General features: G+C 40.3%; 2 protein-coding genes across 2 annotated transcripts in view; one reads left to right on the forward strand and one right to left on the reverse strand.

The window, feature by feature from the left end:
• cacna2d4a (calcium channel, voltage-dependent, alpha 2/delta subunit 4a) overlaps positions 1 to 27,832 on the forward strand; it is a 93,868-nt gene that overhangs the window by 26,998 nt on the left and 39,038 nt on the right. Inside the window, exons 26-28 of the mRNA XM_040152620.1 lie at positions 64 to 191; positions 1,243 to 1,365; positions 2,384 to 2,449. Of these exons, the coding sequence (XP_040008554.1) occupies positions 64 to 191; positions 1,243 to 1,365; positions 2,384 to 2,449 (317 nt within the window). The remainder of the gene's footprint in view (positions 1 to 63; positions 192 to 1,242; positions 1,366 to 2,383; positions 2,450 to 27,832) is intronic.
• lrtm2a (leucine-rich repeats and transmembrane domains 2a) lies at positions 10,693 to 27,645 on the reverse strand. The gene is made up of 7 exons (XM_040152540.1): positions 27,570 to 27,645; positions 14,294 to 14,523; positions 13,600 to 13,725; positions 13,002 to 13,090; positions 12,462 to 12,619; positions 11,010 to 11,219; positions 10,693 to 10,952 (listed from the first exon to the last, which is right to left on the reverse strand). The coding sequence occupies exons 1-7, from the start codon at positions 27,643 to 27,645 to the stop codon at positions 10,693 to 10,695; spliced, it is 1,149 nt and encodes a 382-aa protein (XP_040008474.1).

Genomic DNA, 27,832 nt, shown 5'->3' on the forward strand with positions numbered 1-27,832 from the left:
TCTCATCATTTTTAGGCAGTAGGTCGTAGGTTTTTCTTTAAGCTTATTTTTGTCTCTCCACAGGTCTTTCCTGACCTCCACAGACAAGGAGAATATGTTCACATTGGACCATTTCCCAGTGTGGTACCGCAGAGCAGCCGAGTACCCAGCTGGACAGTTTCTATACTACATGCCGAGACAGGACACTAGAGGTATAGGAGTTATCTTTACTGAGCAAACACACACACACATGGACACATACAAAAACCCTTTTTGTCATTTTATATATCCAATTTTCAGGAGATTGAACCAGAAATCTCTATGACAGGCTCAGTTCTTTATAGCGTGCAGGCTAGAACGGCTCCTTTCTGTTTAATTCATTGTGAATTTACATAGTCTGTATCACCATGGTTTCTTACACAGGTTTTCAAAATTCTGAAGAATGAGGCAAAATGCCCAGAAAGTGTCAGTTCAGTCTTGATCAATATTCTGTGAATTTTGCTGCCATGAAAAATAATCAGCAGCTCCAGACTGACAACTTTATCAGCTACTGTCATCATATTTCATATCATATCATACAAACACTTAACTCCATTTTTAAATCTAGTTGAGAAATGTTCAGAAAGAAAGACGTGATTTTGAGCTTGGCTCTTCCCTGCCTTTGGATTTAGTTTTTCTTATTCATCACTAGTACAATGAGGTGTATTTCAACTGCTTAAAAAAAAACTTGGTGGTGGCTAAGTGCTTTAAGTAGGAATTGGATAGGAGGATAGGAATAGGACTTTAATCTTCACTACACAGTGCGGACTTAAATGTAATTACGTTGAAGTACAGTATATTTAATGAGTATGGGGCTGATTACCTGCTGTTCCTCATGACAGAGTAAAGAGTGTGTGTATCTATCCACTTCCTCACTTACTTAATGGTTCGAATTAAATGTAGTTTGTTGTGTTTCACGTGTACAGATGAATGGGAGGCTGATTATTTCTCCCAGTATTTAAACCTCAAATAAAGTGGCTACTATATTGTATGTACTGAATCTACAGATTATTTTAAATCTTGACAGTACATGTAGAAGATGAGAGTTTTAAGTTCTATTTGTAAATGCTATTTTAAGATGGTGATAAATTTTTCATGGAGTGTTTACACGGATTAAATGACACATATTATCATACCAACATCATTTAAATGTTTGACATTTAAATGCAAAAATAGTCCTCTATAATGATTAGGGTGACGGTAAATATAGTCTGTTGTGTTCAGATGTGTTCAGGGACTATGAGGCTGACTATAGCACCGTCTTGAGTGCAGAGGATGTGGATTACCAAACAGAGGAGGGAGGGAGAAAACGGAGGAAGGCGGAGGAGGAGGAGTTGGAGGAGGAGGGTAGAGGAAAACTGTCACTGATACTTGGCATGCCTCCTCTTTTTATTAATCCTTGTTGTGTTCTTCTTCACCCCTGATTTAAAAGCAAGAGGAGTGCTGTTATCGCTGTTTTCTATTTTTCACCCCTTCTCTTTAACAGTCTGTTTTCTTTGTCCTTTTCTGGCTCTGCTCTGTGTCTCTCTTGTTTTCCCTTCTGTCACATTCCTCCTCCTCCTTCTCTCTCTCTCTCTCTCTCTTTCTCTCACTGCATGAGCATGCAATTAAAGTATGGGAACCTCCTCTCCTCTCTTAGGGAGTTATTAAGGTTTTGGTTCATCTGTGTTATGCTGACTTGTGTCAGAATCTGGTTTCATAGCTTGTTGTATTTATTTTTTCCTTTGTCATAATGTCACTGTATCATCTTTGCAATATCCAAAACAATACATTACCTTACAAAATTTCCTGATTACATAAGTTCCATGACCATCCTGCAGACATGGACTGGTTTTGTCTTAAAAGAGCGAGTAACAGAAATATAAATACGAGGCACATGGACACACGTAATACACGCCCAGAGTCCTTCTGTTATGAGCGTATTAGTCAATTAGCTCTCATAACCGGTGTTATGTAACGCTTAAAATGTTAATCTGGCAAGAGTCTGTGGCTTGTTGACAGTTGCTGGCATGAAGGCTGTGAATAGAAGCACAGACAAGGAACGCATGGCTTTATTAAATATTACCTCCCTAGTCCGAAGTCAATCTGTCTCTCACATATTTTCAAACACATTTTGGCACGTCTGTTCTAGCACTTCAGCTGTCACTATCACTGTGAGTGCTCACAAAAGATGTATTCAGTGCATGAGCAAATAAATGCTTCCGCAAAAAATTCCTCTTTACTTCGTGTGTATGCACATTCTCATGCATGTGTCTGTGTCTGGAAGGAATGTTTGTGTCTTTTGTCTTGTCTCTGCATGCATGTGTTGGTAGAGTACTGCGTTCCTGCTAATTCTTGCTAATTGTGTGTGTTGCTCTCCCAGCAGGGAGGATAGTGATCGCTACCACTGCTGTCACTGTGACGGTGGGCACGAAAACTGCCATCGCAGGAGGTAGGATGAAAAATTTTTACTTTTCAGATACACACCTTCACTTTCTGTCTTTTTACATACATGCTTTATTCCACTGCTCATTTTTCTCTGACATTTGAACTTGCTGATTGGATGGTGACTGTCGGTCCTATCACCTTCCCATCATTGGTGATTGATGTGCTGGGTTGTCAGTAACACTTTGCATTGCTGATAAAGATATGCTGTGAGATTCACTCCAAGACAAGCTAATAACAAACTTGCATACTTCGCTGTTTTGTTGTAAAAGCTTATCAAAAGAGTTTTGCTGGTTTACATTCATAGTTTGGTATTCACTTAAACTTATTCTGTTGTTGAAGTCGCTGGACGTTGCCCTGGATGAGATAGCAAGGTCTTTTGAGGACAAAGTGATGGGAGCTGTATGAAATGTATCTAAGATGTGAAGATCCATTGTTAAATCAATTGGTAAGTTTCGACAACAGGATGAACAGTTTATAAAGACACTGTGATTAGAGCCTGACATGACTGATACAGAATTTTCGAAGACGATGCTGATATCAGTACTTGACAGTGATGAAAATCTGACGACAATCAGAATAATTTCATATTCATTTTTTGATGAAGATGAATAAATGAATATATTTTACAGCTGAATAATAAACTTTATCAAATATGTCAGTAAGATATTGTGAAATATAAGATATAAGATAATATGAAATTTGAAAAAAATAACCGTAAAAAACACATGAAAAAAAATGTTGAATATGAATTGAGATAAATTAAGGTCAAATACAAAAATGTTTGTCATGTAACTGAACCTCAGTTTTTAAGCCAGCATAGACGAGAAGTATTTAGAGTGCATAGATAAAGTTGAAATTTGGGCAACTTCATGTGATATGATCCAAAGCTCCAGAACAACTACTAAATGGACCTTGTGGTATGTTTTTTCTCAATCGCTGGTTCAAAGGTCAAAAAAGATCTTCGAAAAATGTATTGCTTTTTACACATTTGCCAACATACAATACCTGCCAATACCATTATGTCTGTGATAACCTGATACCAGCCAATAATATTGGCCTGATTATATACCAGTCCAGCCTTAACTGGATCACGTATCTGAGATGGTTGAGTAGCTCTGCACCTTTGCTGTGTCTGGTTTGTTCAGTAGCTCCTATGCTCCGATTTCCATCAGGCTCCTGGTGATTATATGTGTGGTCTCTTTTCTTAAAGATGTCTCATATGATCCCATAAGGGAAAAGTTTATGGGGCTGTAATTGAGTGAGTGAGTCTGTGCTTGAGTGTGTGTTTTACACAGAGAGATTTTGTCTTATAGTTCACAGTCTCTGGCTTTGTTTCACTGTTTCCTGATTGAGTGGGTTATTGTGCATGCGTTTGTCTTGAAAGGGGACAGAGAGACCAAGAACAGCTGTTTATACTTTTGTATTCAAGCACTATCATATTGGTTGTTGTAATGATAATAATCATACTGATACATATAGGTGTAATAGTGTTATTAATAATAACCGCAGAAATGATAGCAGCACCAATAAAAAACAATAATAATAATAATAATAATCTTTATTATTGTGATTATTGTTTTTATTGACTGTTGAGTAGCAGTGGCAGATCTGGATCCTCCGGCTCCAGAGTCAGAAATACCTGCAGAATGAGGAAAGGGAGAGAAAGGACAGAGAGATAAAAACACAAACTACAGGAGAGAGAAGACACAAGGTTAATGACATGCAGTAGTGTGTAGTAACTATAAGCTTTATCAAAGAGGAACGCTTTAAGCCTAATCTTAAATGTAGAGAGGGTGTTTGCTCCCTGAACCCGAACTGGGAGCTGGTTCCACAGGACAAAAAGCCTGATAGCTGAAGGCTCTACCTGCCACCCTACTCCTGGAAACTCTAGGAACCACAAGAAAGCCTGCATTTTGAGAGTGAAGTGTTCTATTGGGATAATAGGATACTAGGAGGTCTTTAGGATACAATGAGGCTTGCTCATTATTATATATAGCCCAGAATTTGTATTATATAACATTATTATGTAATAAACGTACTCATTAATTTCTATGCCATATGTCAGAACAAGATTGAGGGTGTGATTAAAACATCTGATAAAATCATGTTATATCAGGAAATGGAAAACAGGGAGAGCAGGGAGATGTGAGAGAGTTCAAAATAGATGTTTCTGTCTCTCTCTCTTAATCTCACTGCCTCTCCTTCTTAATGTTTCTCTCTTTTCTCACTTTTGCTTCATTCTTTCTCTCTCTGCTTGTTTAGGACCATTAATGTCACAGTATTTAGAATCCAGAGCTCTGCTATAGCCTACTGGATTTATTGTCAATGTTTGGTAATCCTAGAAATTGGAAATGGCAGACAGATCTGAAATAACTATTACATCCAAAAACAACATTTATATGAAAGTAGCAGTATAGTATTAAGAGAAACAAATTCAAGAAGATGTAAAGGTGAAAGATTTGCAATAAATCACACTCATTTGTGTATGCCTTTTTGTGTTTGCTGATGGGAGATTGTCATATGATGATCACCACATAGAAGTCTGAGGTCACAGATTACCAAATGTTTTTATTCACCTCTGCATCACTTAATGTCAAGTGGATTAGCTTTTCTACCAGCTGCCTCACTTCAACAAAAACACAGAGGGAAAGGCTGTATCAATGTTTTATAGACTTGCTCTTTCTGACGTTCTTTTACACTCCTGCACACACACAAACACGACTCACTATGTTTCACCCTCTGACGCTCTTCTTTAGACTGTTAAACCCTCCCTCTTTTTTTAGCTCCTCTCTTCCTAAGCTGTCAGACCTGTCTCCCTTCGCTTCCCCGTGTTTTTCGCTCGTTTTCCCCTCGTTACTTTCTTTTCCCTGTCACGTCATTCTTTCTCTTATTCCTTTGCTGTTGCGCTTCCTCTCTACATCCGTTTCTGGCCTGAGTATGCGAGGCTTTTTCGTCAAGAGTCACGTTTACCTCCTGAACACAAGGGGATCAAATATTCAAAAGCTGCCTTGTCAAGGGCTCTCACCACAAAGATGTACTGTACCCACCTATGGCATTACCCCTGTCCTTGTATGAGTGTGTATTACCTATGCCTTGATCTAGAATTTAAAAATGTCTGCATGTAAATAAAAATCAGAATTTTCTGTTCAAATGCTAGAAAAGAATGTTAATATTCAGTCTCTTACTCAGAGACACCTCAGCAGCTCAGACATTTGCCTTTGCAGTTGACAGACCTTCTGAATATCTTTCTGACAAATGTATGTTAAATATGTTGTATAACATTATAGAATAAATCATCTGGCATTCACTTTATGATGAACACAGATAAATAGCTACTTTATGCAAGTGAGCTGTCTTTCAGAGGTGAGCTGAAATATGGTTTCTGATGAATGTAAATATTTAACACTGTCATGGCTCTAAGCAGTTAAAAAGGTTGTGGTTCCATTTCTGACCACTGAGTGTCAGTGTTTGTCTGAACAGAAACTGGTTTCCACCAGCATCTCAGTGGATTTTGTGTTAAGCTGTCACGCTGATTTGGTGGCAGATTTAATTTCTCCTCCTGTGATGAAGGCCAGGGATTTGGTATTTCAGAGGCTGATCCAAAATCAGTCAACAGTGACTACAAAAAACACCGTGTTTATGCTGTTCTAAGGCTCAGCAATGGATTAGTATATCTCTGTGGCAGAAGTGACAGGCTGTATGTAAATAAACCTAATACACTTCTACTGACAGAGAAGCAGACTGAGAGAAAGAGAAGAAGAAAGAGCAATAAGTAGGTAAATAAAAAAGAGAGCGGAGAAAGAATAAAAGATAGAGAGAGGATTTTAAACATGGAGGAGGAGAGGGAGCAGGGAATAAGGATAAAAAAGAGGGAGAAAAAAGTAAGATGGGGAGATGAAAAGTGGAAAAAAAGACACACAATAGACTAGACAGAGCAAAGGATAAAGAGAGCAGAGATGAGAGAAAAGAAGGTGAAAAGTCAAAAAAAATGATGGGTGAAGAGGCGACAGAAAGATAAATGGAGACAAGATAAGTTAGAGGGGAAGGGAGGGAGAGAGATGATGAGAAACAGAAAAAGGTGAGAGGAGATAGAGGGAAAGTGACAGAGAAAATGGGAAAAGGTACAATATGACTGATTTATGCCCTCATTTCACGCTTATTCCACCTCAGCTTCGGTCTGTATCTCCAAACATCATATTTTCGGCCTTTCTCTTTCAACCAAAAATTATCATTTGACCACTGCGAAGCATTTTCTTCCCTCCATTTTGAATGAGAAAAGCCCACAAATCCCTTGAAACTAAATTGGGGTTACTGGCAAATATTATTTGACCTCATTCTGGTGTGTGGAAATCTAATAAATGATGTTATCGGTTATTATCCAGTGCTAACATTAACAAATACTGTATGTGTAAAATATCCAGGATCAAGTCTGTACAGGTTTTTTTTTTTTAACCTTCAAGTTTCCTAGCCTGCTTAATGTCTACTTTTTTTTTAATGCTATTGATAATTTTGGAGGAATAGGTGGTTGTTGTAGTCTTTCAAGCCTTGTGAGTGGTCTGGATGTAAGTTTGACATAAGTGTGATATAAGTGTGATATGTTTTTATTTAAATCAATGCATATTGATCAGGAAATGCTTCGTCATCATATCATTGTCATAATCACAATCATTATAATAACACAACACACCATAGATCTCTGGGCAATGTAGTCTTTGTGGCCCTCAGTCAACATGGCTGCTGCACTTTTTACGTAACAAACTATAATTTATTATTCTCTACACACACAGGCTATAGGAACAGGAGCTAGCTAAGATACTTAGCTACCAACAACACAAGAGCTGCAGACCAGAGGGTGAGAGGACGATGTTTCTAGATTTATAGAAAGAGTTTAGACATTGCCTGTCTTTCAGTTACTTCCCCCGAGTCCCTGTGAAGTTGACGGCTATGTTTATACTTCTCAATGAAGTCCCTAAATCCCTTAAAATATCACTTTACTACGTTTTCACATATCTCCTGAAGATGCCAGTTTTTAATTTAAACCTATGCCTGATTTATATTTCCCGGCTTGTCCTCTCCATCTCTCAGATTTGTGAGGTGACTAATGTTGCCGAAGTGCACCTAGACTTAATTTGCAATGCAAACTTCATCAGCATTGGCCTGAGGGATTAAATAATCATACACCAAAACTCCAGCTTTTGTGCATCTTGACTTGTCATGCATCACACCAGCAGGATCTCCTACAAATAATTTTTATATGCAACCTTTCTGGGGTATCGCTAATTGACGCAAGAAGTAGTCAAATGTTCATAACTGCATTAAAATGTAAGGGTGTGGAGATCATAAGAGTGCGTCTTCAACACTGATTTCAAGTCCCATCTCATATAAGACATTACCTTCAACATTTTCATCATTTAACCATCACCATTCCCCCCCAGCCTTGCCCTTCCCCTTTTCCCACTTCGCTAGGTTGCATTACCCTAACCACAGCTTAACTGTTTTAGTTATGGTGTGTGGATATTGGAGATAATATAATACCGGACTGAAAAGTTTTAGAAGGGAACATCATGTAAATATGTATTTCCTATCTAATATCTTGTAATATGGGCAGCATATTTCCCCATAAACGCAAATGCTGTTTATTATTTCAGTTGCATAATATAATCAAAAGTCATTTGTAGGAGATAAAGGTAGCCCTACAGTATTAAGTGAAAAAAAAAATCATATTAAAGCAAAAGGTTACTTGTTGCCTACACGACGTAATGATAAGTAATGTCAATATGATAAATTTCAGAGCTGAGGGAGCAACATCGGGCCCTTTTACACTCTGGCCAAACTCTTTCTATGCTTCTTGCAGAAACTTTACCAACTACTGAACACAAATAAAATAAAACACGACAAATAATTAAACATTACAGAGATTTTAAAACCTAAAACAGAACGAAACATAGACATTATAAACACAACAGAGGACGTACATCATGAATTGATACAGAAAGCCATAAACAATCACATCAAAAACATTTTGGGGTCAACACATCATAGTAGAGACTAGTATAATAATATTTATCTGCATCATACCCAGGTATAGGATAACACACTATTAATATAAGTTTATTTCCAGCCAATTCAAAATTGAGAGGGAACAATAGTTCTACTGTAGGGGAGCAATATGCAATGAAAGCCAGATTTTTGAGATCGTTTATCACTGAAGACACAAATATCCTACTCTGCTAATGAAAAAATGTTAAACTAAAATATTTCAAAGGGAAATATTAGGATATTTATTAACACACTATGTCAAGCAAACTAAATTTTGTTGTGAATGCATTGAGAAGGTGAGCTAATCAAACATATTCAAGTAAGTGATGATTGCTAAGTTGATAACAGAAGGACTCTTTGGCAGTGACTCCATTTTCAAGTTATAGTGACACAACTTCCATTGCATATTGCAGATCCTTTGGGAAAAACACAAGGGACAACAACATGGCAGAAGGGATGGATGAAAAGAAAGAAAGGAGGTGGACGTTTTTAGGGAAGTGTGAAAAACTTTCCATAAATAGCACTGGATGGAAAGATGAATGGAGAGATAAAGGGACAAGAGGGAGGAGGGGGAAAAATAGCAGCGTCTTTTTGTTTAATCCCTTGTTCGTTATAATCCCTCTGGGCAAATCGTCCTTCATAGAAAGAAAGAGAGGGAAGGGGAGAGGGAGGGGGAGGCCAGAGGGGAACTGATTGGGGTAATAAAGTGCAGGAGTCTGAAGTTTGTAGTCCTTACATGATTTTTTGTAGTCCTTGCCAGGAGACAGGGTTCTCTGAGATAGTTTTTCCATGCCATAGTAGCAAACTTTCACCTCCGAGGGTGAAATCAGTCTGAAAATGAGCTCTGAACAAAGAATATTTGCTTTAAAGCAAAGTCTGTGGTCTTTTAAATCTCTTCATTAAAACCATCGTGAAGACGTCTCTGAACCAGCCTAGAAGCAAAGTCCGATTAATACCATAAAATTTATTTGACCCCTTTCACCATGATACGAGGCTTTTGGTCTAAACAGTACATACTGATCATAATCATTTAACAAGCATCAAGTAAGCAAGAGCCTTTTTTCTGAGGAAAAGGAACAAATACAGGAAATTCAAATTCCAGTTAAATGGTTTGTTCTCCATTTGATCCTCTGTAGAATCTCATGCACACAGCTCCAGTCTATGACACCCGGAGGATGTTGTTGGTCCAGAGAAGATCTAGAGAGAAACAGATGTGGTCCAGATAGGGTAGAATATCTAAATGTTTTCCAGCCATCCATGAATGATCGTTTTGTCTATTCAGAAGGTTTCCTGTTGTACATTAAACATCCATAACAAGTCTCAAGAGACACAATATTTTGATATCCTATCAACATATAATCTGTGTGCATCCCCAGTATTCTCTCTGTGACAAAGCACTAGAAAGGTGTTGACAATATAAATGACATCTTTTTGTGTTTATCCATGAAGTTTCCCTTATTTCCTCCAGGCTTTCCAATATTGGCTGTTTCTTTGGGATGTGGAGGTCCAAGGGAACATCAGAGGAGCATTAGGCCAGACAAGGGTGAAGGGTCCTGGGCTGGGGCCCTGCTTTTTTGGAGGAACTATTGGCTTTGGAGAGGTTTAGGAGGAGAAAGATGCAAACAAAAAAAGAGCCGGGCACTTCTTAATACTACAAATTCTTCTCATTATTGGGAATAATGGTCCAAACACCACCATAAATACTGTAAATCCCTGAAAATTCAATCCAGTTTTTCAAATACCGACTGACCGTACACTATGAGTGTCATCTAACAGCTTAAATGATATGTGTCATACTAGAAAAAGTATCAATTCATTTTTTCTCTACCAATAGAATGGTAAATTCAGCAGCATCCAACAGCAGCAGTAGGTGGTTGGTAGGTGAGTTGGAGGGATAATTGGTAACAAATACTGCAGTGAGAATGGCACCAAATGGAAGAGAAAATCAGGGAACAGATAAGGTATGTGTGTGAGGGAGTGTGTTAGAGAGAGAGAGACAGAGCAGGTTAAAAATAAAAAAGAGGAAGAAGACCGGAAGACAAACAGTGGGAGAAAGGTGTCAGTTTGAGAGTCAGAGGGAGAGATACCATAACTGTCTGTGTGCATAAAACAAACTCCTCCATCTCTCTCCTCTTTGAGCCCTTTAAATTTATGCCCTTCCAACCTTCACCCTTGGACATGCCCAACCTCCTCTGTCCCATCACTCCTCTAGGCCACAGAGGAGATCTGTTTCTCCTCCCTATCCTCCCCGTCTGCCTCTCCGTCTCCCATCAGCGGCTGCCTCTTCTTCAGCTCTCTCTGATATTTGGCCATCAGGGAGGCGTAGATGCAGCCATATGCCGCGGCTGCAACCATCATGATGCAAACAATGCCGCAAACCACGCCGGCAATCACCACTGTGCCGATAGCTCGGCGCACGCTCACGGGGCGGTAACGGGCGCGGACACAATCCGACGGGGCCTCCCCACCTCCACCTCCTCCTCCACTTCCTGTGTTTGAAGAGGAGTCATCAACAGTGTTGCCGCTGTTGTCAGAAATTGGTGTTGCCCCACTGGGGTTAAGAGCGTTCCTGCTGCAGGGAGGAACACTTTTCTGTCCGGAACGGGAACCCTCACCTCCTCCGTTCTCATCTTCAAGTTGGAGGCAGTAGTTGAACATTTCCACTGGAACGCCACGGATGTCTCGCCCACGCAGATCCTTCGGTAGCGTGCACTCCACTGCGTCCACCTTTCCCCCTGGATGAGAGAGAAAGAGGTGCAGAGACAGGAGGACAAGGAGAGGTCATTTATAAAATCACTCACGCCTATAAAGCACTACCAATTAACTGACAGAGAGGAAAAGACAGTGCAGGGGGTGGTTGTGCCAACACTAGGATGAGTCATGAATCACTTAACGCACACACACAGTTTGCTGTGTCCTCTGCACTAGGTTGGAGATAGCCTCAACTAAGCCCTTCTATAATTTATGAGATGACATGCCTAGCTTCAGCAGAGCTCTAGTGTGTCTTTGGAAGGGAGAAATATCTGAGTCGTTGATTCCCACAGGTGGCGGGAGCATGTTGGATTTACTTTGTTATCATCACATGCTACATTGGTCTCCACGCAGAGTATTCATCTCGAGGTAACATGTTAGAAAAACCACTGGTCTGCACCCTCAGATATGTTAAGCGTCAGAAGCATTTGGATAAAGGTAGAGTGTAATAGAACGACAGAATGAGGAAAGTGGTATTTAGCCCCCAGATGCTTTTATCTCAATGTGTGGCAAAAGAATCCTCTCTGCAAACACAACTCCAAATATCTCCAAATATACCAGCTGAGCGGATAGGAGATAACGCCGGTTGCTGTCACCAAGCTTTTCACAATTGCTCGGTGCTTTGTCTTGTTTTCTATAACACATATTGTGCACTATCTACCCTTTTAACAGATACTGTCATGCTCTCATGTTCAACTACGAAATGTCTCCTTGTAATTTTCTCTGCTGCTCTGAGAACGATTAAATTATCAGGTCCGCCGTGTCAGTCTTCGTCCTAAATGTACTGAACTGAGCTTCAGAGTAGAGCCCAGCAAAGCAGAAGAGAGCAGAATGAAGCAGAGAGGAGAATGGAGCAGAAAAGAGAAGAGATGCTTCATTAGCGGGGCAGCTGAGGCTCGAGGCACTGAGGTGAATGTACATTTTTACACATGAAGGGAGAGCGGAGAGCAGCTGTGGTTATCTGATGTACTAACAGCCTGCCAGGACACGTGGGTACACACAGTACACAGAAACACACAATGAGCGTGGTAATGTGCATTCACACACCAATGCGACGGGATGCGCAAATGGAAACACACACCTAGCTTCATCTATCTCTGAGATAAACTAGCATTCTCTAGTTTCCACCCACTACTTAATGACTTCTTCGCCCTCATGTCCTATCTGCTAATTTGAATCAAACACACACCGTTTCGGAGCTCCTGTAACATAAATCAAACATCCACCTCTGTACAGCAGCCACTCCATCCAGTGTTTGAAATCGCGGAGGTTGCAGTCACATTCCCAGGGGTTGTGTCCCAATTCCAGGTGTTGTAGGTTGGCAAGGGGCTCAAACGCTGCCCTCTCCAAACCATGAAGCCTGTTACCCGCTAGAGACAGCCACCTGTGGAATAATTAGAACAAAATTCATTTACTCTCTTTACTCCCAACAAAAGAGAAGAATTTAATCTTGTAAATTATCCTCTTGCTATTAAATTAGCCATTCTCTTCTGATTATTCCACCCGCGCTCAAAAAATCTGGTTTGTCTCCTCATAATCTGTAGTGTTTTTCCAACCAGTTCTTCCCAACATTATTGTTCTTTGCTAACAGGGGTATTGACTCCGAATCTGACCTACAAACCTTTGACCTTCTCATTGTGGGACTATTATAATGTTTGTGACCTGGAATTGTCTTCGCACTCTAGTGTTACTCTGGGGGTCTGTTAAGGGAACTTTGGATAAAAAACCGCGTCACTGTAAAAGAGTTTCTGTAGATATGTGTTTACCTGAGGCTCTGTAGTTCATCCAGTAGCCCCAAAGGAATAGAGGACAGTCCGTTCAGTGACAGATCCAGACTCTGAAGAACCCCCAAACCCTGTAGAAACATCAAGACCTTTTTTTTTTGTTTGGTCTTCTTTGCTCAGGCAGTACGGTACTCTGCTGTACAGTGATTGTCTGTCTCTTTCCCTAATACTCCTCTGGGTCCCAAGTGAAGTCCTGACACAGGCTCATCCTACAGACTGCTTTGGTTCAGATAAAAGTGGATGAAAGTGTTAAGCAAATGGCTTGTTACTAATTCACCACCCGGACAGGAGCCCAGTCACGTCAACATGTCAGCATATCTGCTCAGGTCGGCTCAACAGACTCTGTTTAGGAGTCTGTTGAGCCTCACCCAGGACTTGAAAGAGTATATCAGCACCATTCATGTAGTGTTTTGGTGGATTGACTGATTTGATGGAATATCTCCCAGTACATGTCAAACATGTACATGTTACATGCATTTTGAGAGATTTTGAATACATCCTGTCTGCTTCTTAGTTGAAATAAGGCTCTTTAGTCTTGTTAGTGAGCTGTACTATAGATTGAGCCATGTACAGTGCTTACCTGGAAGAGGTCTCTGTCCATTACTGTTAGTGAGTTGTTGTGCAGAGTCAGTCTCGTCAGGTTGGACATGTCTCTGAATAATCCAGCTGGTAAATTATCTAGGTAGTTATTAGAGAGGTCCAACTCCTAAAATACACAAAAAATTACATTTTCACTTAAATACACATTTGCACGTTAGACACTTAAATGATGTTCTTATTGAAGATAACTTAAAAATTGTCTTAAATTAATTTAAATTGAATTTTAAAAATTCATCAACCCTTTCCAAGAGGAGGAATTAACAACAAAAAAAAGATTACCTGCTACAAACCTTTAATGCACATTTTATACCTTAAATTGACACTCCTGTTCATAGTAGCTCATATGAAGTGCAATGGGGGTAAAGTGTAAGAGTTTACATGAACGGAGGACGACAGACTAAGTATTTGCAGCTTTACAGTAGTGAAGAGCTCAGTGGCTTGGCTGGCTTTGCAAACTATATGTTAATGGTGAGTAGTCCTGCAAAACCCTGAAAATATCAACTTTCCTTAACTTTTCAGACTGAGAGCAGAGGTGGTCTGCAGTTTTTGCAGTATGAGACTTTCAAATTCAGTGCATGAGGTCAGTTCAGAAAAGACTGCAAATGCCATGGTAAACAACAATGTTAACAACAACCCAGCAACAGTTCAACTGTGAGGTGAAGAAAATTTCGGACCTCCAGAGAGGAGAGGTTAGCGAAGGCAGAGGCTCCCAGCGAAGCAAGCTTGTTGTTGGCTAGCAGGAAGGAGCGGCTCCCCGGAGGCAGGTGGTGCAGGGGAGGCAGGGAGGAGAGACCCCGGCCCCCGCAGTCCACCACTAGGCCATCTGAGGAGCAGAGACAGGGAGGAGGGCAGGAGGAGGCGAGCGGCAGCAGCGCCGCCAGGAGGCAAACGACACAGAGGAAGACTGAAGGAGGAGACAGTGTAGAAGAGAAGAAAAGAGAAAAAACATGGTTATTTAGTTCTTCCTGTGAATTATCGTTTCAGTGAACAGCAGAGAGACTGGAGGGGAAGTGCTTAGAAAATGAACAGATGCAGAACAAGGAATGTCAAAAATGATGGAGTAGTTTTAAGTGGAAATTATATTTAGAAATTAGACTGAAGAATCATTTTATCTTTGAGACCGTCAAACACAGTTAGCTTAACTGTCCGTGAAATAGTCTGTCAGTCAATCATCCAGCCAGTGTGTTGCTGTGCATTTTGTGAGATGTATTGTTAGAAGCAGAAATACAAACCACAACTGACCTACTGCCACTGAGCCTTGTAAAGATATGTACTGTATAAGATGCCCTGATTCATGTGGAGAGTGGGAAAGATTCAAAAGAGTGGAGAAAAGAAAAGCAAAACAAACAGAAAGACTTTGAGAGGGAGGAAAACAGCGGCCCAGTCCTAATAGGATAACTTCCTATGCCAGAGGCAGTTTTGATATGCTATTTAAATGCTGGCATTACACAAGAAATTTCCATTTCCACCATTTTGGGCCACAGAGTGGATGTTTTTGTGGATGTTTAAACTTAGAGAAACTGCGCAGAGGACCTGATTCTTCACTGTTTGTCTGATTAAAATGACCAGTTTTGTCTTTGCTTACACAGGTTTCAGATTTCAACTATGAAAACTGAACTATCCTGCAAACGTCAGCCACATTCTGCCCGAAAGGTCACAGCAGAACCAAAAAATGGGCAGACTAGTCTAGTATGTGTGTGTATGTGTGTCTTGCCTACTCTACTACTAGCTGGTATTTCCATGGCAGCAGTCTGTTCTGCTGCCACAAGGCCATCGCTTTTCTAAAGGCTGTACTTTAAAAAGGCTGTACTTGTGAGTTTCCTTTGTGTTGATTAGGGAGTGTCTGTCTTCGTCTTTTTCTTTGTCTTTCTGTGTGTGATTGTGTGAATCTCACAGCAGTCTCTCTATAGTGACATTTGTGAGGGAAATCCCATTTTATTTCATTTCCAATTCATTGTTATCCAACAATCATTTCACCATTTCTACTCATTATCTCTGTTTCTTTTCCTGCTCTCAGTCCTACTCTTTTATTCTCTTTCAAGCTTTTGTGGCTGACAGTTTTTTCCTTTGTTTCTAGATAACATTTTTTTCTTTCATCTTTCATTTTTTGCTCCTTTTCTGTCTGTATCTGCATCTGTTAATTCAGGTCTTTTCATTAATTCTTTAACATTTTTATTTGTTTCTCTCGCTCTCTTTCTTTGCATCTGTCTGTCCCTCTCTTCACTCTTTAATTCTCCCTCTCCGACTATCGTCTCTTTATCTTTTTCATTCCCTTTCACTTCGAATCTCTCGGCAATGCTCTGTATTCCCTCAGTGTCTCGTTACAGCGGCTGACTTTGTTTCCTTCCAATGGCTTATCAGCACAACTTATGCGTATGTGTATGAGTGCGTGTGTGCGTGTGCGTGTGCGTGTGTGTGTGTGTGTGTGTGTGTGTGTGTGTGTGTGTGTGTGTGTGGGCATATGCTTTTGAGCCTGTGCGTCTGTGTTAAGCACCAACAAAGCGTGATATTAAGTAAACTACTCGGTCTAAACTCCAGACATAGACACAGCACTTTTTACTTCCTGACAAGACTACCAGCAGATTTCATCATTTGCATCATCTGCATACTTTTTGCATGTATTTCTCAGCGTGCCATTGCCTTTTGTCACACTGTCTCAGCCGCTCTTGGAATTTGTAATTTCTCTCTGTTTGTTTTCTTTCTCATTTTCTCTCTCCTTCCTCTCACACATAAACAAGGCTAAATTCAAGGCTAAACAAGGCTTTCTCCACACATACTGGCCACCTGGCTCTGAATGTGATGAAACTCTGTGAAATAGCCCTTTACTGGCCAGTCGCACATGTGATATGTTAACAAACAAAAACATTGTGATGAACGTGACATGAATGAATGTGATATCAGAAAATGTGGGTGACTGCATAATGAAAATGCTTTCATTTTTCTAAAGCAACTTGAATTTCCTCAGGGCCTTTGTATCTAATACAAATCTAAAATATGAAGTTTTTAATGATGCGGTGAAAGAGAGTTGAGAAGATGCTTTAACTATATCATTAAAATAATATTTTATTCCCTTTTAAATTGGCCATAAATAATGAGAATATAATCTGGGGAAAAAAATTCACCACAGAATAGACAATGAATTTGCATTGCATTAATTAATGCAGTCAAAATTGAAAGAAGGGCAGAATAACTTGAGAAAATTGTCTAGTGGCGACTTTTTGGACCAATATGCAGGGTTTTCTGTTTCTTTCTACAAAGTATTTAAACAAGAAAGGTCTTTATTGAGAAAAAATTACAAAATTGTCTTGTTTCTAAATAAGCCATTTTCACGGCGGACATTTTAAGTTGTCATAAAGGCACAGGAGTTACTAATAACATGGCAACAACAGTGGCTTCGACCACGTTTCCCAGCAAGCCAGTGTGACAGAGAGCCAGTTTACACAATATGATGACCCTGAAACCAAAGCAGCTAAAAGGAATTCAGCCATTATTAATTTACACCTGTGCTTTTCCTGTTGTAACATGTCAAAATGTTTGCCATTAATAATGCTGAGTTAAAATCAGTGCAATTTCGGAATCGCAGGAGCAAGGATTTCTTTCAGAGCATAATTTTGATTTAAAAACAACTACTTGTATAACCCCAATAGGAAGGTGGCAGTATTATAATTTAATCTTAATTAAAAAAAATGTTTTTGCTCCCCAGAGTAATAATGTATATCCTTTTTAAGATCCAATGTGCCAATACAAAACTTTTGTGTAAAGTGATATTTAGAGATTAATTTAGTTATATTTATCTCACTTATACTTGTTACTTTAAATTTGAAACTTTCCATGGCCATTGGAAATTTTCATTACATAACACTAGTGCAAACATCCAGAAACGCCGTTGTATCAGTCTAATAATACACACACTGACAGCAGCCTAGAAATAGTGTCTTTTCTCAGACAGCTTTTACCTGCCAGGCAGAACGTGACCTCCCTCAACCAGGACACTGTCCCATTTTGCATTCTGAACCTAAAATGTTCACAAAATCAAGACTGTGGCCTTGTGAGAAAGATCAGAAGTGTGTGAACTCTCTCCTGTTCGCGTATACGTTATCCTCTCTGCTCAATTCTACAGTATAATCCTAATCTCTGGGAAAAATTAACTCCACCTCAGAAATGAATGAAAGGAGAGATTTTGAAGTACCCCGAAGTGTCCTGTGCTGTCTTACTTTGTAGTGGAAATGCTTCAGAAGGCCGATCTTTCCCTGCAGCAGCTTAGTAGGAGTCTAGAAGGATTTTGCTGCACGGTGGCTATGAATTTCCCATACCATTGAAAAGGTACGGTAGTGCAGGATATTTGTGAGGACAATGTAGCTCAGAGGTAAAAGAACTTTTATACAACTGAGAGAGAGAGAAAAATTGTTTCTTTTGCTGGTTCATCCTCATATCATGTCAAATTTTAAATTTCGGTCGTCTTCGTGCACCATTCATCTCTCTCAGTCTGCGATATAGGCTTTATCGCGCAAAGGTATTCTTCTTCTCCCCTCACTCTTCCTTTCCTCTCTCTTCATCACTTCCCCTCTCCTCTCTTCTCCCTCCACTACTGTACATTATATCAACCCCTCACCCCCTCCCACCCTCCTTCCCTCAGTGCTGTCTATCTTCCAACATTTATGAGTGGTTTAGCTGCTCTCGTGGAGGAGGTGGTTGTTGTTTTGGCCTATTTTAGCTGCTCCAAATCCTCTCTGCTGTAGTGCTCCACGCAGCCAAACCAGAAGGAAAATATTCAGCCACGGTCAGAGGAAGATAGGAAGGTACAGTCCAGATAAGTTTAAGTGGTTTTGTGCAGTTTAATTCAGTCCAAACAGGCTTCAGACTGAATCTTTTATAAGAATCCCCAAACACATGCCGTAAAAGTGCTGACATTTTGGGCAAATGTAGGCTGGCAATGCTCTCAGCGATGGGACACAAACTAAGACACGGCATTAAAATGAGACAAGATGTTCTTGTTTGATTGAAACAAGAATTCTGAGGCAACTCTTACAGCATCAGACCCCCAACACCCCTATGTATATATGTAGGTATATGTATATGTGTATATATATGTATGTATAGGTAAATATGTATATGTATTTGTAGGTATATATGTATGTGTGTATATGTGTAGGTGTATATGTGTGTGTGTGTGTGTGTGTGTGTGTGTGTGTGTGTGTGTGTGTGTGTGTGTGTATATGTGTAGGAGTATATGTGTGTGCATGTGTGTGTGTGTGTGTAAATGTGTAGGTGTATTTGTGTGTGTGTGTGTATATGTGTAGGTTTATATGTGTGTGTGTGTGTGTGTGTGTGTGTGTGTGTGTGTGTGTGTGTGTGTGTGTGTGTGTAAGTATATATGTGTGTGTGTGTGTGTGTGTGTGTGTGTGTGTGTGTGTGTGTGTGTGTGTGTGTGTGTTTGTAGGTATATATGTATGTATAAATATGTATATGTATAATATGATAAAATTATTAAACGATTATCTAGTCGTCAGAGGTGACAGTCGTGAAAAATTTACGGGCAGCAGGCGAAACTTTATTTATATACAGTAGCACATTTCATTCCAGGTGGAAGCACAATGTGCTGCATAAAGCATGAGCAACCCCAGAAGTTGCAGCCACAAAAACTACGTGGATAATATAAAGATAAAACATTAGACATAAGTAAACACAATTAAAACAAACACACATGTACTACATGTGAGTTAAAACCCATTAAGAAAATAAAATAATGAAGACCAGCAACTGACCAGTAAAAATTAATGATATGATAGGGTAGTATGTTCCAGTCCGAGCAGCCCAAGATTGAGCAATTAACCATGATCAGTTGTCTTAGAATAACATTGTAGAAAAATCAATTAGACTTTTAGAATTCATGCTGTCTTTGTCTCATATAGTGGACTTTTTTACTACCACGTTTATATTATTTTAAAGGATAATGTGGTGTCTTTGTATTTGTATAAAAGAAAATTACACTGAAGGATTTCTCTCGATAATTAAATTAATATTTTTTTCAACTTGTTTTGTTTCTTTCAGCTTTCAGCCCAGCTTTCTATTCGTACATGTGGATACTGGCACACTGTTTACAGTCCAATTGTGTGTCTGTGTGTCCATGTGGGTGTTTAAATCCGTGCAAAGCTGGAAATGAGACATTAGTTGGAAGTAATCTTTGAAATAGGACAGTTAACTGTCAGGTTTTATTTGTGCATCTCTGTGTGTGTGTGTGTGTGTGTGTGTGTGTGTGTGTGTGTGTGTGTGTGTGTGTGTGTGTGTGTGTGTGTGTGTGTGTGTGTGCTCATAAGCGCATTTGCGTATATAGTCACATGGCTGTCTTGCAATGTCTCCTGCCTATTCAGTTTCTCTATCTGTACAAACTGTTCTGGTAGATTTACAGTATTGGGCTGAAACACCCTCAAGTCCACACAGACACATACATCTTTTTTTTTTTTTAAATAAAGGTGTTATTCTTACTGTTTGTCACCGACATGGGCTCAAAACCTGAACAAGATTAAACTAATTTCTGGTATCAGATGACGCTGTGATGTTTGACGGTGTCTCCTGGGCAACGCTGCTTGACAACACTGGGGCCTCAGCTGTCTGTAAGTTTATATCCAGGGCCCCCTTGGTGACACTGGACACAGCTATGATGTCATCACCGCAGGCACTTCTGCTACTGAGACCAGTTGCATGTTACCAGGGGCCAAGCTGTTTTCCGTGCAAGCAGTAGACTCGGCACTATCTTGTTACTAGAGCGACCAGCTGTCCCCCATGCAACAGACTCAGTCGCCTGTATTTCTTAACTCTTTAATCTTTTACATGGTGTTCTGCGCAAGAGTCTGATGCAATTCCGTCCTGCTGCTGCAACAGCACAGAGTTTAGAGCCGACTCCTGTTTGACTCCCAGTATCTGATACAACTTTACAATATACTTTCATTTAAATAACAACCCCTGAATGTCCTTAGCGGGAAAATCTGTTGCACCAGATAGTTGTTGGTTGCAGCTCTTTAAATGTGATGACCTTCTGCTTTTCTCTGTTTTATTTCATTGATAATTTAATGTCTTTGAGTTTTTTTTGTTTTTTTTTTAATTATCTTTGAGCTTTATGAAACTGTGGGCATTGTTCACTATTTTCTGACCTTTTCTGGACTAAACGATTAATTGACAAAATATTTGTTAGATTAATCTATAATGAAAACAATAGTTAGTTGCAGCCCTAATCATCAAGATACTTAGTTTACTTATACACTCAGAATTTTTAGGTTATTTTAGTTGTCAAATAATCCAAAATGTTGTATATAAAGATTTTTAAAAAGACACACTAGTAAGTCTTCCATAAGTGCCCTATAGTAGCAATAATAGCGACCTAATGCTGACAACATATTATATTGTATACATTGTATTTACAGTTACATTTTCGGATCCATTTTGGTTCAATTGAAGTGATGATAGAAAACATCAAACTGTATTTAAATAGGTGGTGATCAGAGACATGATTGATGTGTGATAATGCAGAGACGGCTATGAGGAGAATTATCTTAAAAATTGTAATTTGTAATATATGATATATGTTACATCAACACACTGTCAAGTCTGTTTGTCTGCAGCAACGGTTTTTGTCTAATTTGTCAGAGGTTGTTACATGTCTGATCTCCACTGTAACCCGAGACCTCACTTAGTTAGGAGATGGAAAATAGCCAGCCAGTGTGTGCGTGTGCATCGTGTTGTATGTTTGCGTGTGTTAGGATCTCTATGTACACCAAACAGTATAACGCCTCATTAGATGCATGGCTTTTCTGTCTCAGCACAAAACAGTCTAAAAGGAATACATAACACACGTATAATATCAAGGTCCCTGAAGTACCACCACATAATTTCAACGGTGACAATGTAATGCTGTGTTACCGTAGCAACCAAGTGCTGTAGATAATGTTAAAGGGAAGAGAGGAAGCATGGGGACAGAAGTTTTTTGGTTCACATCCAATCCCATCCTTTAACCACATTATCTCTTCTCTCTCACGCGCACAATCTCTCTGCTCGACTCTCAGGCACAACCGTGTATAATCGCTTACTCACACACAGGAAGTCGTGGTTGCATTTACGCACATACAAACACATACTGTACACACACACAGACGCACACACACACACAAACACACACACACACACACACACACACACACACACACAGTGACACACATATACGGCAGTTGAGAATAAGCAGGGACAGGGTGTGGGGGTTTAGGCTGCACTCCTGCTGACAGTGTGATGAGGAGATGAGAGGAAAGGAGAAAAGAGGAGGAGGAGTAGACTTTCTCCAGAATCTTGATTTTTAATATATTATTTCTTCCTCTTCTCGCTATGGGATTACCTCCAATTATCTCTCCCTATTTCTGTCTTCCTCTCTCTCTTTTTCTCTCCGCTGTGTTTACTATTTCCCTGTCTCATCCTTCATTTTTCTCCCCCCTACTCTCTCTGTCTCTGTCTCCCCCTCTCCATTTCTCATGAATTCTGCAATTGGTAAGACAGAATCATTATTTTGACTCGGAGGGGTGAGTGGGTAATGTGTAGGCTGATCGGCCTTTTTAATTCGTGCTATCTGTATTCATTTGTAGTGATGCATACGTCCGTGCACACAGCAGTAGCGCCCATGGGAGTGTGTGCCATGCAATGACATCGTTTTTTGTGATAGTAGCTATTAATTAGCGAGAGTGACAGGTAAGACAAAGAGAGGGAAAGATAAAGGGAGAGGAGGGAGATTTGAGGCAGGCCTCAGCAAAAACAAGCTACAGATTTCACTGTATCACCACCTCTTTGATGGATGTTGCATCGTTTTCCACGGACCACTCAACTGGGCATCAGTCTGAGGCTGAATACATTTAGAATTCTGAAGAGAAAATTAAGGACGCTTGGCAATTGATGTCACATCCAGTTTGACTGGAATAGAATAGATTCTGCTTTGGACCTTTGACAGGACATAATATATGCCCCCTCATTGCTCAGAAGGCATGGATAGACAGATGGTATTGATCCAAAGTGTACGTGCGTGCACACACACACATTCTTTTTTTGTTATAAGTGTAAACTGCATTTATAGATTTATTGGATGCTCTTTTCAGAGGCTCGTGGAGGGTTCACTAAGCCAAATTGAGCACATCTCAAATGGCTATATTATCCAAAACTATTATCAGCCATTATGATTATGTGGTGAGTAAAGTACCATTTTCTATCGGGAATGGGCTTTGCTATGATCATCATAGCTTATCAGCGTCATGCTGGATCCATACTGGACTTGCTGTGAGTGTAATATTGTGTCAGTATCATTCGGCGAGTGCTGAGCTGGAGTGGTGCTGTTTGTGGCGCAGAGGATTATCCAGATTTATCCCTGCCAATGTCCTTTGAAAGTGGGCCAGTACCATGTTTTTGTGTGCTTGAACTTGCACATTCCTTTTGCACCTGCACCAAACTAAACTGTGGTCAAAAGAGAACGGAAAATAAACCTGGTGTACTGTGCAGGCAGGCATGTGCGTGCATTTTTTCTGCATGCATCAGGTACAGCTGGAGCTAGTACAAGGTCACCTCAGCAGGAGAAATCTTTCCTACATGACGCTTGTAGCCAAGCTGATGTGAATTCACCACAACAAACTATACTTCAGTTTATCCACTAGGGGGGTCAGAGGTCAGGTCAAAGCCACAGTGCCCTGACAGAAGATAATATTTCTGTGTTCCGAGTAAGATCTATAGACCATTGTAGAAGAGAGGAAAAAACAGTCTGTCATGAAAAATTAAACAGTAAAATAGTGGGATTAGGGGTTTGTACTTTTGACCCCTACATCTTGAAATAACTAGCAGTTACATTAAAATAGCTATTGATTACATACTTGAATTTGCCAGATGCCATAGATTGTTAGCCCACAAGCTGTCATTCCAGTTTCTATTTAACTCCAAGTCTCATATAACACTATGTGAAAGGATCAGGCTCCACTCCAAGCCTAATGCTGCACATACACACACACTGTGTCTCACTGCTGTGGCTTCATGCCAAACCCAATATCCCAGCAGGGTTGAGAAGCGCCACCAGGTACTAACCACCCAGTGATTTACTTGGTTTGTCACCACACGCTCACAGCTGACCGATGTCTTTCAAGAGTTAAAATGATATTAGCTTGTTGAACAGTTGATTCGACAACCTGATAGTTGCTGCAGGCAGACAAAAAAGTTAGTTTTCACTCCAGTACAGCCATTTTAGCCCTACTGTGGCTCTGTTACCTAATGCTACTCCCTTAGTCACTGCACTGTATTACAGCTGTGCTCCTAGCATAATGCCACAACCTTAGTCACTGTATTATGGCTCCATTCCAAGCCAAATATTTTAACCTTAGTTGGTGTATTTGGTCTCCATTCAAAGCCAAATCCTCACTGCTTTCACTCCCTCTCTCTGTCACTTTCTCTGTCACTCTTTTGATCAGAAGCTATGTGGTCAGTTAAGCTGCTGACTTTGTTTGGGACTGCAACAAGGTACATAAACACATACACACACAGTATGACCAGATAAGCTACAGTATGTGTGTTTGTGTGTTTGAATAGGAATGAATTGTGTGTGCTTGTGTGTGCGTGCGTGCGTGCGTGCGTGCGTGTGTGTCTGTGTGTGTGTGTGTGTGTGTGTGTGTGTGTGTGTGCGCGTGTGCGTGTGTGTTGTGTCAGATGAGACAGTCTGCTGGGATCGTAGAGGCCTGGAGGCACCATATGGTCTTTGTGTCGCTCATAGACCTCTCTGTTCTCCTCTCTCGCCTATCCTCTTCCATTCTTTCTACTCCTCGCTGTCATCTCTCTTTCACTATGCCTCTATGAGCTCGCATCTCTCTTCCTCTTCCTCTCAACTCCCAACTGTTTCCATCTCTTTTCTCACTTCCTCTGTCTCACCCTTTCTGTCACTCACATTTTCACTCTCCACCTCTAGTTTGCACTCTTTTAAAACTTCCATTGTCTTTTTCTTTGCCATGCTCTGTCACTTTGAAGCCCCTTTAGATCCTTTTTGTTTTTAGTTTCTTATCATTTTGGTTCCACTATCTAATAATTTACCCTTTATAGAGGTTTCGTATGCCTAACGGCTAAAAGCTTTAGTGGTTATTAAATTGTTTATCAATGCTTATAAGTCAAATAAGCCATTAATAAGAACTTTGACGTTGCTATAGGTTGTGAAAAATTCTTCTGGTTGGTATTTGTCCTTCAGCATATACTTTTATTTTTTAGCTCTTTAATTCATCAGGGAGACCCTTGAAAACCATTTAGCTTCTGGAAAAAAATGGCAAAGAATCTGGACCAAAATCCATGTAATAATATGTTAAACTTCAGACTTGGTGGCTAATTAGAAAGACTGAAAGCCACGAGTGTGTATTAATGGATTACCAACATTTACTACTGCATTTTTACCAGATAGAAAGGATAAACACCAGCCAGAGGAGTTTTTCACAACCTGGCAAGCCAAAAGTTGTTTTTATTAATGGCTTATAACTGTTAAGCTATTTGCTACATCTTATAAACTCTTAATAAAGGGTGACTTAGGAGAAAGTGGAACACTTTTTTTTTAAAATCAGTATTTTTATTGCATTTCTCTCCCTTTCACTACAACAGAGTATTTCTTTTTGCTTGGATTAATAAAACATTGAACATTGAAATATTTCTGATTATAAAACAATCTACCACTTACAAAGCCATTTGATTAATATGGATGTTTTTGGTGAAAGAAATTATGCAAGGAACTGTGATGAGATATTTATTTGTCATTTGGCACAAAAAAAAATTGTTTTCAGCCGCAAGGGTTTAAAATGGCTTCAACCCTGAAAAACACCCATGAAACATCTTCCACAACTGTTCAGAAATATATCACTTTATGTCCCATGTAGGTTACAAAACTCCATCACAGTTGTACGGCCATTAGTTGGAAATATGGCCAACACTGGCTGACAATGAAGAATGCTAACACTTCTGGAAAGATTCTTTCCATTTTTCTTTTTGATCTGTTTTCTGTCACACAGAGAGCTTCTTGCTGTAGCCTGTGAGCACAGCTTTGAGTTCTGTGACATTTCAAAGGTTTGCACAGAATTAGCATGGCAGCTGGTTGGAAACACATCTTTTGCATCCTCTCTGTCAAATTTAATTTTTAAAACGAACTTCGTTAGCTTTGGAAGGACACACATCCTTGATGATTTGATTCTCAGTACTGCAGTAATCTGAAATGTTCGTTGGCTCTGATTTGATGGGATACTTACCCCTTTCTACTCCTATTATATGAATCTCCCACTGACTCGATATGTTTGTGCTTGTGTGTGTGTGTGTGTGTGTGTGTGTGTGTGTGTGTGAGTGAGGCGTAATACCAGAGATGAGAGAGAGAAATACAGAGAGAGACAGTGATAAAGCAAACGAGAGAGTCAGAGAAAATACCTGTTATAAAAATTCTTGGCAATATTGATTCTGCCGATTTTGTGTGAATAAAGTACACTGAATTGCAATGGGACAGAGACTGTTTGGCAATATTGTGTTACATTCATGCCAGTAACCTAATTGCATGGAAGGCTGAGGGACAGTATTTTCAATGACTGACTCCTAACAGGCTTAACCAACATTGTCAGTGTAATAATTGTGGTTGATAAAGCTTAATGAAATACAGTGAGAGAGGGAAAGTCAGGCAGATAAGGTAGTTTAATTGAACTGAATTTATTTCAGAGATGGAGGGAAGGATGGCGAAAAGGTAGAGGACAGGTGAAGAGAAAAAGGAAGAGGTATGAGGTGGTGTGATAGAGACAGAGAGAGGCTGAGTGGCCCAGAGGGAGGTATATCTATTGACTTGGAGGTGCTCTGTGGGTGTGTGGAGGTTCTGACATATAGCGTTGCCCTGTTATTTAGTGTCCTCAGTGTTACACAGCAGTTTGTGGGGGTGTTTTTGCGAGACACCTCTGGAACAATACCTCCAGGCGGACGAAGTTCCCCGTTTTTATGGTCTTGTTTCTTGTAAAACCTTTTTTTTTCCTGCAGAGAATGCAACGTGTGTTCAAGTGTGACTGCTCATATCATATTGGACGCATAACAAAAGAGAGAAATATTGCAGAGAGGGAGCTCTCATGTTTACCTATTAGCAGAGGAAGTGTCTGGAATGTCTCAGAGAGCAGCATCCACTCCACTGTCTAATCCAACGCACGCACACACACATGCATGCAGCTGTATGCATGCATGCTGTTGCTATGCCACCCGACTTCTGATGGATTTTTGTTTTGACTGTACCCATGGTATGAGATGGGAAAAGAGAGAGAGATTATGGGCTAAAAGAGACAGGGAAAGAGGCAGGAGCAAAGCAGAAAGGGGGAAGGAGAGCCGGTCGAAAAACTGGACGAAAGGGAAGTGAGACGTGTGAAGAGAAGAGGAAGAACAAGTATGTGAGGGGGGAAAACGCAGAAGAAAAAAAGGAAGGGAAAGGGAAGCAAAGAAGGTAAATGGGATAGAAAATGAAAGAAAGGTAAAAGGTGTAGGAAAGGCAGACAAATAACCTGCAGGTCTCTCCTCCATCATTCTCTCTCCACTCTGTTTTGTTTCTACAGACTGCTGGCCTTATTAATACATACAGTAATGTGGCATTTCACAGGAGGACTTGGCACGTGGCCACAGCATGCTCAATGTCCTCATCCTTTGTGTGTGTGTTGGTGTGTGTGTGTGTGTGTGTGTGCATGTGTTGAAGCATGGTGGGCATGCTGACACTAGCAGCTGTCAAAACAGACAGTGTTCCCTCTTTCATGCGTAGTTAGGAGTATAATAGATGGGAATAAAATAGAGCAGAACTGAGTAGGAACAGACGACTATTATTTCTTCTCTTCTTGTCAGTTTCTCGCATCTTTCTCTTTTTTTTCATCTTCTCTCGATCTGCTTTTCGTTTTGTTGACTTACCAGGTCTGGCCAAGTGGGTGGTAGCACTGGGCGGGGCCAGGCCAATGCCCCCAGGAGGGTGGGTGTAGAGGGGCATGACACAGAGCTCGGCAGCCTTCCTCTGTCAGAGGGGCGAGGCTATGGGGGCGTCAAGCCGCCATGCCTGCAGCCTCCACTAGGGCGGCGACTGCGAAACGCTACACCAAAGCCTGGGGAGAGAGAGAAGACACGAGTGAGACAAACATACAGACAGTTTTTTACTGACGATGACCACACAGACTAGC

The sequence above is a fragment of the Xiphias gladius genome, chromosome 2, assembly GCF_016859285.1.
Source record: "Xiphias gladius isolate SHS-SW01 ecotype Sanya breed wild chromosome 2, ASM1685928v1, whole genome shotgun sequence".
In the NCBI taxonomy this organism is placed as follows: domain Eukaryota; kingdom Metazoa; phylum Chordata; class Actinopteri; order Istiophoriformes; family Xiphiidae; genus Xiphias; species Xiphias gladius.